The 10,408-nt window shown below is 37.7% G+C and overlaps 1 protein-coding gene across 1 annotated transcript in view; it reads left to right on the forward strand.

Annotated features, from left to right (window-relative positions):
• The first annotated feature begins 4,250 nt into the window (after positions 1 to 4,250).
• The window catches only part of LOC109065862, an 8,604-nt gene continuing 2,446 nt past the window's right edge, over positions 4,251 to 10,408 (forward strand). The window contains exons 1-14 of the mRNA XM_042723441.1: positions 4,251 to 4,265; positions 5,149 to 5,321; positions 5,425 to 5,650; positions 5,730 to 5,805; positions 5,997 to 6,262; positions 6,391 to 6,442; positions 6,599 to 6,734; positions 7,295 to 7,452; positions 7,585 to 7,782; positions 7,871 to 7,957; positions 8,054 to 8,307; positions 8,455 to 8,583; positions 8,665 to 8,805; positions 8,978 to 9,104. Coding sequence (XP_042579375.1) covers positions 4,251 to 4,265; positions 5,149 to 5,321; positions 5,425 to 5,650; positions 5,730 to 5,805; positions 5,997 to 6,262; positions 6,391 to 6,442; positions 6,599 to 6,734; positions 7,295 to 7,452; positions 7,585 to 7,782; positions 7,871 to 7,957; positions 8,054 to 8,307; positions 8,455 to 8,583; positions 8,665 to 8,805; positions 8,978 to 9,104 — 2,038 coding nt within the window. The remainder of the gene's footprint in view (positions 4,266 to 5,148; positions 5,322 to 5,424; positions 5,651 to 5,729; positions 5,806 to 5,996; positions 6,263 to 6,390; positions 6,443 to 6,598; positions 6,735 to 7,294; positions 7,453 to 7,584; positions 7,783 to 7,870; positions 7,958 to 8,053; positions 8,308 to 8,454; positions 8,584 to 8,664; positions 8,806 to 8,977; positions 9,105 to 10,408) is intronic.

The raw sequence follows: 10,408 nt of genomic DNA on the forward strand, positions 1-10,408 counted from the left end.
TATACTGTAAACTATTCTTGCTCAGTCAAAACTACCCAGAATGCAATACAAATTACAGTATTTAACTGTAATCAATAAATGTGGTATTGTACTGTAGGTACTGCTAAATCTACAGCGATTTCAAGCAGTGAAGTTGAAGGTCGCATCTTAGCAACAAGATGGTGCCGCGAATGGCTGCCTCAGTGTGGAGCTCTCTCATTCTTTTTCTGTTTTGTTAGTTTTTTTCTGTGTTTAGTCATTATTTTACTATCAGTTTTGGTTATTTAAAAAATTCTGAAATCTAGTGACCAGCAGCAAGATGTGATTGATTTGGTGGAAAGTTTCCCTAACCTGTTCATGATGTGCCATCTGGTACTTCTGTCCTCCAGCATGATATTGAAGTGGGTAATGCAAGTCCAATAAAACAGCATGCATATCGCTGTCCAGTAGGTAAGGAGGAGGCCATGAAGCATGTAGTATCTGGTCGAGAATGGCTTTACTAAGAAGAGTTTAGCCTTTGGAGTTCACCGTACGTGTTAGTCTCTAAGGCGGACGGGTCACTCCGTTTTTGCACTGAATTTGAATTGAATTCTGTTACTATACATTTTCATAATCACATAGAGGAGAATGTATTGATAACCTCAGCTCTGCTCCTTATATCACTAAATTAGGTCTTTTAAAGGGATTCTGGCAAGTGCCTTTGACTAAACACACCTCTGAAATTTCCGCTTCTGTTATTATAATATTAAATATGTTCGTTTTATCATCGCGCTAGTTCCAGTGACTTATTTCTTAATAGTTTTCTGATCATTTCTGTTTGTTGGTGAAATGATGGGTTTGCATGACATTGTTCCTGAGTAGCGTGTAAAGGGCGGGTTTTAGTAAAGCACAGCGGAGCTTCTGGCCCGACAGTGGAAACACAGCACTATTTTGGCCTCAGTGCTACAGGTCCGAGGCTATTAGCCCCGCCCGGCCCGTTTAAAGCACTGGCTCGCACTGGCCCGCCAATGGAAAAGCGGCTAATATTGTTCACTCAAGTCAGCATAGCTTGAGCTCAATTAGTACACAATTACCCAGGTGAAAACACTTAGAGTCAAAATTGAACACATATTGATCATATCCTTCATTGAGTTTCGGAACAATGGATTTATGGAGAAATGAAGGAAGAGGTCGAGGAGGAGGAGGAGGTGGTGAAGAATGAGGGAAAGGTGGAGGTGGACAAGGAGGAGGAGAACAAGGAAGGGCAAGGGCAAGGAGACAAGCGGTCTCGGATGAAATTCGAGCCACTTTAGTTAACCATGTCTTTGTCCATGGTATGACCATGAGGGAGGCTGGGCAACGTGTATAGCCAATTTTGAGTCGCTTCACCGTCGCCTCCATCATCAGAACTTTCAGGGAGGAAAACAGGTAGGTGTACATACAGTAAGACTGCTCTGTATGGTAACTTTTGAGTGCTGTACTCTTGTGCTGTGACAACACATACACTTTTGCACATATGCTATTGAAATAAAGAAATGCATCAAATTGCCTTGTGTATGGACAGTTTTAGTATGTTTCCATTTTTCCTATAAAAAGAATGTGATTGCTTCTATTTTTGTAGGACACAGAGACGACCACCTGGTGGAGGCAGGCTATGGCTTTTGTCAGAGGAACAAGAGAGGGAGCTTGTAAACATGGTCATTGCCAATAATGTACTTCGCTTGCGAGAAATTCAAAGGAGAGTGATTGAGGATAATCATCATTTTCGAGGGATAAATTCCATAAGCCTCTCCACAATTGACCGCATCTTCCGAAAGCACCGGTTTCGGATGAAACAGGCATACCGCATCCCATTCAAACGAAACGAAGAGTGAAAGACCAACGAGTGGAATATGTTCAGGTATGAGTATTGATATTGTATGAAGTATTGTGTACCATCACAGTATAGCAGTTGATGTTGCCATTTGTGCCCTCTTGAACTGTGCTTCAGGGATGTGATTTACTCTACTGTGTTTCGTGTTTTGCAGAGAATCTTTGAAATTGAAGGCTGGCCTGTTCCCCATGAAATTATCTTTGTGGATGAGGCTGGTTTCAACCTGACCTAAAGAAGGAGAAGGGGGAGGAACATAATTGGTCATCTAGCTATAGTAAATGTCCCTGGTCAGCGGGGAGGGAATGTCAGTATTTGCGCAGTCATAAGCCAACGAGGGCTACTCCACCGCCATGCCATTCTAGGACCCTATAACACTATGCTTCTCCTTGCTTTCCTTGATGGTCTAACACATATGTTCCAGCTGGACCTCAGGGAACCAGCACAGCCAGAGCAGCCTCACTACGTTGTTGTTTGGGATAATGTCAGCTTCCATCACGCTGCTCTGGTATGTGACTGGTTTACCAATAACCCAAGGTTTTCAAACATCTTTCTGCCTGCATAGTCTCCCATTCTAAACCCGATAGAGTTTTCGGCATGGCAGTGGAAAGTGTATGACCGAGAACCTTATGTCCGAGTTCACCTCCTCCAGGCCATGGAAAAAGCCTGCCTAGACATAACAGTAGATGCATGCCAGGGATGGTTCAGGCATGCACCAGGATTTTATTGGCTGGCTAGGGCCAATATAGCCTGTAATGTGGACGAGATTCTCTAGCCTGACCCAGACCAAAGATGGGATGCTGAGGCGGAATAATTTGTGTGTGTGTTGTATTGTGTAGTACATAAATAAAAATATGGCACATGAAAATACAACATAACTTACCAGTTTTGGAAATGTTTTATCTCACCAGTGTATAAGACTGTTGTACTGTGTGTGTGTTTTTGAGGGCTTGTGTGTGATGCCTGAGGGAAAAGTTTGTTTTTTCAGCAAGAGTGAATGGTTTTGAGTGTACAGCTTCATTTTGACCTGAAAATAGGATGTTTGGGGAATTGGGTGAGACGTTATGGATTTGTGTTTACCGTTCTGAGAATATGAGGCATAGTTTCAAGAAATGTGTTTAAAGGGTCATGAAACCCTAAACCAAAATTTCTGAGATTTTAACAGAGTTATGTGTGTTGAACACCATTGAAGACAATGTTAGCATCTGTTAGATTTAATAGTAGGGGGGAAATGGTTAAATTTTAGTTTTTATACGCTATTTTCGTCTTCCGGGTTTAAAATCTTCATCCTGTCCACGTCACAGGCTGTGACGTGGCAGAGCACGATAGTACTTTGACTCATCGGTGTTTCATAATTATTAACGAGACTGAGTTTTTTATCCAATGAGAAGACACTCTCTTAATTATTCATGACACCACGTGGATCTTTCCAACGACAGACATGTCAAGCAAGCTGTGATATCGCACAGTAGATGAGTGAGGCAATCATGGGACGCAAGTGTTTGTTTTCGTGGTGCAAAAGTTTGAATGGGTTGCATATGTTTCCCCGCGATGCTGCCAGGGCTAGACTCTGGCTGCGGGCGGTTGGTTGGCCATCAACCACGGACACATCTAGATTATATGTGTGCAGCAAACATTTTTCGAGAGAGAGCTTCGAGAATTGGAGAATGGTGGACTTTGGCCTTGTTGACTACCAATGCAAGTTGCGTCTTGCGATTGATGCGGTGCCAAGTCCCGAGGACTTTTCTATCCTTTCAGAGATATGTGTGTCTAAAATTTAAACCTGATCGTTTTACTTGCCTTTTGTTAAATAAGCACTTGTTATTAAAATATTTGATATTTCGATAATACCTCAATTGTATGCTTAATTCGTGTAATTAAATATGTAATATATTTAAATATGTTTGGGAAATATGTCTTTGGAAATTAATATGTTTGTATTGTATGGAGCGAATTATGTGCCATAATTAAACAAACAAATCCAGCATTTTGCAAACAAACTCGATCTGCTTTGCAAAGGAAACCTCAACTCGCAAGCAAACAGAAAGCAATGTTCAAATACAAAGGTCAATTTGAGCGAAAACGCAGTTGAGTAATATTGTGTTTTACAACTATAAATAAATGAGCCTAAATGATATTTCACAAATAAATACAAACCATCCAACAAATTGCATGTAACCTTTGAACAAATACCAAATCTAGTGCATACAAATGCATACCTCTTTGTTACGATTGTGAGACAGTTGGCTTTTTATGAGATCTCTCGGCTCGATTTTCTGACAAATGCCTCCAGGCAGATTTTCTCACAAATGCAGTTGAGTAACTTCCTCTTCCAAAACAGTAAATGGCACTAAACTAGGGGATTAATTTATCTAGTCACTGAAACGCGTGCTTGCCTTTGCCTAGAGCCTACTACAGGAAAATGAGCGGTGAACAGGTGAGTTTCTGTCTTACAATATCTATAACTAACCTTTTGAGGTTTTCACAATGCCAACACGATTTAAATATATATATATATATATATATATATATATATATATATATATATATATATATATATATATGTATATATATGAAAAAAAAAACAATAATTTAAAGATATTATTGTGATCGATAAGTGCAAAATCAATAGTGACAAACATGGCTGAAAACATTTAAACTGGGGAGGTTTTTCTCCATAAAAATGGATCTATCAATCAATCAATCAATCAATCAATCCATCCATCCCTTTTATCCACTTAGGGTCACAGGGATTTACAAAAATATATACTTTTATATTATTTATACATATATGACGATGAAATTGTTTTTGCAGAGAACATTTTAAATAATGCAGGGGTATATCAATATTTTTGTCACAATATTTTACAATACAAAAATGCAACAATATGTCACATCTACAGTATATCTATATAAAATACAACATTTAAAAATGTAGATTACTGTATGTAGACAGCAGGAACAGAGTGCAGAGTTGTCACCCTTTCCGTGTGAATGGGGGGAGCACCAACCAAGTACAGATTAAGTTCACCTCTAATATAATATGAAATATAGCACTTTAATAATCAGTATTAATGAGTTGCCAAATGTGATAAAAGTTATAATAACAAAATGCCATTTTAACTCTCTTTTGAATTTGTTCAATGTATTGTCAGTGTATTGTACTTTATTGCAAGATCAGTATCGTGTATCAAACTCAATTGTGCGACGAGTGTATTGTTACATGCCTGAAATAATCACATCATCATTATTATTATTATTATTATTATTATTATTAATATTATTATTTAATTTATTTTCTCTTTCTTTTTTATTAACAGCCAGAGTATGCACTCATTGAAAGTGCAGCAAGAAACTTGCTGTCACTCATAACGGCAACAGCTGGTCAGGAACAGGTTCAGGGTCAGAGCCAATCCCGGGGTCTGACTCTAAATCCACCTGGCAGTCAAAATCTGGGATTGAGGCAGCCCAGCATTCATCAAGAGATGACTAGGTTACATATAATTTCTTAGATTATATTATTGTGTTTGCATACAAATACAAGTTTTTTAAATCCTGAAAATATTGCATCTCCTTCTTTGAATACTTTTCAACAGGTCCTTTCCTAGTATGTTTCGAAAAGAAAGAACCAGCGGCAAACGCAGATTTCCTACTCCAGTGACAAAAGCTGTTGTAGCCCCCACAAAGCATACTAGTCTGCAGTTTTACTTACTCCCAGCACCAACAGATAGGACCCCACAAGGATCTCAAAAACTTAAATTGTTAATGGCAGGTTTAGGTAAACGCCATATTTCTTTACCTGATAACAGCAACCATGTAGAGGTGAGCATTTTTAAATTCAGTATTTATAAGCAGGAACAATGTATTTGATATTTGCATTAATTAAATTTTGTTTCTGTAGATTACAGCATCTCTGGCAGTTGAGTATCCTAAATTGGAGAACTTAATGGGTGGATGGCTTTTATACAAGGCGTCAGGTCAGTAGTTATAATCTATTATCCCTTGTTTAACTATTTTATGACTTTGATGTTTAACTCTTTGATGTCTCTTAATATATCTCCATTGTTTGTATAATTTTTGTTAGCCAGTATTAATGCTGCTATCTTAGTGCATGCATTAAAAAACATAGACGTTGCGCATTATTACAAATGTTATTCATTTATTGAAGGTGGAAGTGGCCAGAGGAAATTGACAGTGATCCCACCAGAATCAGAGGGATACTCAGCAAAGCTACTCAAGAGCTCATCTAATAATGGAAGGCATATGCTTTTCATTGTTCCACTTCAGGATGAAATTGATATTTCACCACTTCCTTTTGATGCCCCAGAGTTCAGCAAAATGCCAAAATCACAGTGCAAGACATGTGGTGAAACTTTGCCATTACAAGCTCTGGCTTTACATGTAGAGTCCTGTAGCAAGCCAGACAGTGACCAAGTAAGTTTGAAATGTTCATTAAAATGTTTTGAACTTACATTGTTTTTGTTATTATTATTATTATTATAGAAGATATACGCTTTGATTTAATTAATTAATTAATTTATTTGTTCATATTCTCTGTTTAGGAGGCAGAAAAAAAATCAAGTGATTGCTTGGAAGCAAATACACAGATTGTCTGTAAATCTTAACGATCACATTTATTACTTCATTATAATTGCATAGATTAACACCAACTTTAAAGTAGTTATTCTTACTTGAACTATGTTTTTTTATGTTTTGCTTGTGCGCTTCTGTAGAGTTGACCCTTGACCAGTTTGTTTGTTTTTATTTTAGCTTCCCCTGAAACATCTATTAAAAGTGATCCCACCAATAAAGAAGACCAATCCGCCACAAGTAAAAGGTGCCCAATATGCCAAGTTATGTTCCCTCCTGATTATATCGAGATTCATGGCAGTGCTTGTGGAGAAAGGTTTGTACTTGAGCAAGAGTTTGCTAACATTCAACCAATATTGATTAGTGTTATTTCCAAAGTGGCTGTATTTATGCTGGTATACATTCTGCATTTGGATATATATTTATTTATTTATAAATTTATTGTTACTGGCAGTTGTGGCCTAATGGTTAGAGAGTCGGACTTGTAACCTGAGGGGCGCAGGTTCAAGACTCAGTAGCAGCAGGAAATGTAGGTGGGGAGAGAATGAACAGTGCTCTCTTCCACTCTCATGTCCACAACTGGTAAACCCAAACTTAAGCAAGGCACCTAACCCCCAATCACTCCCTGGGCGCCACTGCCTTCTGTTCTGTGTGTGTGTGTGTATGTGTGTGTTCAATACTCTCTGCTGTATGTGTGCACATGGATGGGTGAAATGCAGACCACAAATTCCGGATATGGGACACCATACTTGGCTACACGTCACATCACTCTTTCACTTTCATGTTATCTAGATGGCAAAATTAGTATCTTGGGGAAACACATGCTTCCGCCAATGTATTTTTGTTGTACAAAATTGAATTACTTTTGTCTTTCAGCCAGTGTCCTGTTTGGGATTTGTCAGACATTGAGACAGTGGATGTTGACACCGCAGAAGAGGCTGGCCCATCAGGCATAGCTTCCCAGACTACACCCAACCAAAATCTACCATCTACTTCATCAGTATCACTGTCTGATTTTACTGATGAAGCAAAGGGTTTGTAGCATATTACATAACATTTTCTTTCTCTGTGGTCTTCATAATGTTTTCATACAAATTGTCTTGTGATTTTATTTACAACCTTTCCCTGACTCTTTAAATCCACTAATGTTTTTTTTTGTTTTGTAGATTGGAAAACTGTACAAGGCCCCATTAAGGCAGCTGAATTGTACAGGCAATCTGTTATCCAAGATCATGCATCTAAGAAACCACTCTACATGCACCTTGACCTTACAAGCAGCATCTCTGACCAAGAAGCCTCTCTCATTGCTTTTTACAAAGCATGCAATGCGAAATGGGCATGTCCTCTGAAAACCAGGCTTGAAGGTGGTTTCCTAAATTTTTATGTATTTTTTTGCAAACAATAGCTGAAGTAATTAAGAACAACATTTAAACTTTTTTTATTATTTCCTAGGGGATCCTGCTATTGGAGAGGGTGTAAACCGTTTTTTATTTTCAATGACCACACAGAAATTGAAATGTAGCTTTCACCTTAACTTTGGTATGCCCTTACTTCATCAATTTTTGAGTCCGCACTGTCTAACTTTTGTCTTCTTCAGTGTCCGACCACAAAATATCTTGTTTTCTTGTTTTTCAGGAAATGCTCATATTACAAGGATTTTTGATGGCGAGCCAGATCATCTCGTACCATCTTCATCTGCACATCTGGTGGATAGTGACCTGTTTCTGATGGCTGGTAGAATGATCGGTCACTGCTTTCTTCATGAAGGGCCACCCTTGTCAGGACTTAGCCCTGCTGTTGTCCATGTCATTTCTGGCGGCAGTGCTGAAACAGCTGTTGTACAGATTTCAGACTGTCCAGATTTTGATTTGCGTCAGAAAATTATGCTGGTATATATTCTGCATTTGGATATTTATTTATTTATATATTTATTGTGTTACTGTTGTTATTCAGCAAATGTTAATAATTGAGAGCATTTGCTTATTTAATAGTAAAAATAAATTAAACCATTTTATTAAAACATTTGTCACTTTCAGCTTGAAGGAGAATCTGAACTAACACCTGATGAGAAGGAAAGCATTATTGATTTGTGCTTTTCGTGGGACCTTCCTCCAGTGAACAATGCTAATCGACGATGGCTTTATGAGAGGCTTCTACATCATGCGGTAGTATGCATTTTAACATAGGTGGAACATTTTTGACTCTTAACCCGTTCTGTAATGTTATTTAATGTTTTTTCTTACTAGGTTATCGGACGAACTATGAGGCAAATCAAGCAACTTAGGAAAGGATTAAAGGAGACCATGCTGTGGCCACTACTTTGTCAGCGTCCGGATGTGCTTCCAGTCATTTTCCCACCAGAGAAAAATGATGTGCTGACCCCAGTGGTACGTAATTTTGGTAATAATCTCAGAGAAGAGTAAATCTGAATGAAATGGAATGTCATCTCCAAATAACACTCCAATTGGCTTGATTATCCTGTATACTTCTTGAAATGTGTATATTTGATTATAATTGACAGTGATTTTTGTATGTTGTTTTTGTCATTTTTATCTGTAGTGTGTCATAAACAGCATCAGCTGGCCTTCCATGGTGGAAAATGATGATGAAGATGACAATGATGACGAATGCTCTTTGGAGGATAAGAGCCGAATTGCTGGCTACCTTCGTCAGTTCATTGAAAGTGGTAGAGTATTCATTTTAATTCAGAGTGTGTGTATGTATGTATGATATATACATATACACACATGTGTATATTAGATGCACGGATTACAATTTTCTAGGCCAATTCCAATTTTTCATTGAGTTTGACCTGCCGATACAGATTTGAGCAGATATAAATTTTTCTAACCACTTTACAGCACACACAAATATTTATTTTTTATTTAAAAAAACACCATATACTTTTAACCAAACTGAATAATAAAAACAAGTTTAAATGGGTAAAATTTCTATAAATATTTGAGTCTTCATTTTCTTTTCTGACATAGCCTACTCCAGTAAGGTTTCCTACATGTGCGTTCCGTGTGCATGTGTGATGCTGATGTTGCGCAATGTTAATCATGCGGCGCACGAGTGTATTTGATCGGCATAAAATCGACATATGTCAGACTGACTGGCCGGTCATGTGAAAATCGGCCAATTCCGGTCACCAGCCGATCAATCGTGCACCTCTAGTATATATGTGTGTGTATACAGTATACTACTGTGCAAAAGTCTTAGGCACATCAGTATTTTCAAACAAATGGGTTTTAAGCCAGTTATTTATATCTATTGCTGTAGTGTGTCAGTGGGAAATATCAGATTACATTTCCAAAGATTCATTATGCCATAAATTGTAATAATCCATCAAGATTTTTGTATGCACAAGGAGTCTGACAACAGCCGGTGCTCCACACGGAGATCTGTCTGTGATTACATGAAGAAACTGAGACAGACTAAATCCAGAAGAACTGCAGCAACGCTTGAAGAAATCTTCCTGCAAACTGTGAAGAGTTTTAGGCACTTGTGTAAAAATGCTGTAAACTGAGGATGCTTTCAAAAAAATTGTCATAAAATTTTTTTATCAACTTCTATTAACTAAATCAAATTAATATTTGGTGTGACCACCCTTTGTGTGTAAAACAGCTTTTGACCAGGTTTACTTGCATAGTTTTCAGGTGGCTTTGCAGGAAGGTTTCTTCAAGCATCTAGGAGATGTTCCCACAGTTCTTATGAATTTAGTCGGACTGCTTGTGCATAAAAAAATCTCACTGGATTATTACAATTAATGGCAAAATAAATGTTTGGAAATGTAAAGTAATATTTCCTACTGACACTACAGCAAAATATATAAATAACTGGCCTAAAACCATTTTTATGGTTTGAAAATACGGAAGTGTGTAAGACTTTTGCACAGTAGTGTGTGTATATATGTATGTATGTATATGTATGTATGTGTGTGTATGTGTATATATATATATATATATATATATATACACACACACTCAG

Source organism: Cyprinus carpio, chromosome B5, assembly GCF_018340385.1.
Source record: "Cyprinus carpio isolate SPL01 chromosome B5, ASM1834038v1, whole genome shotgun sequence".
NCBI lineage: Eukaryota > Metazoa > Chordata > Actinopteri > Cypriniformes > Cyprinidae > Cyprinus > Cyprinus carpio.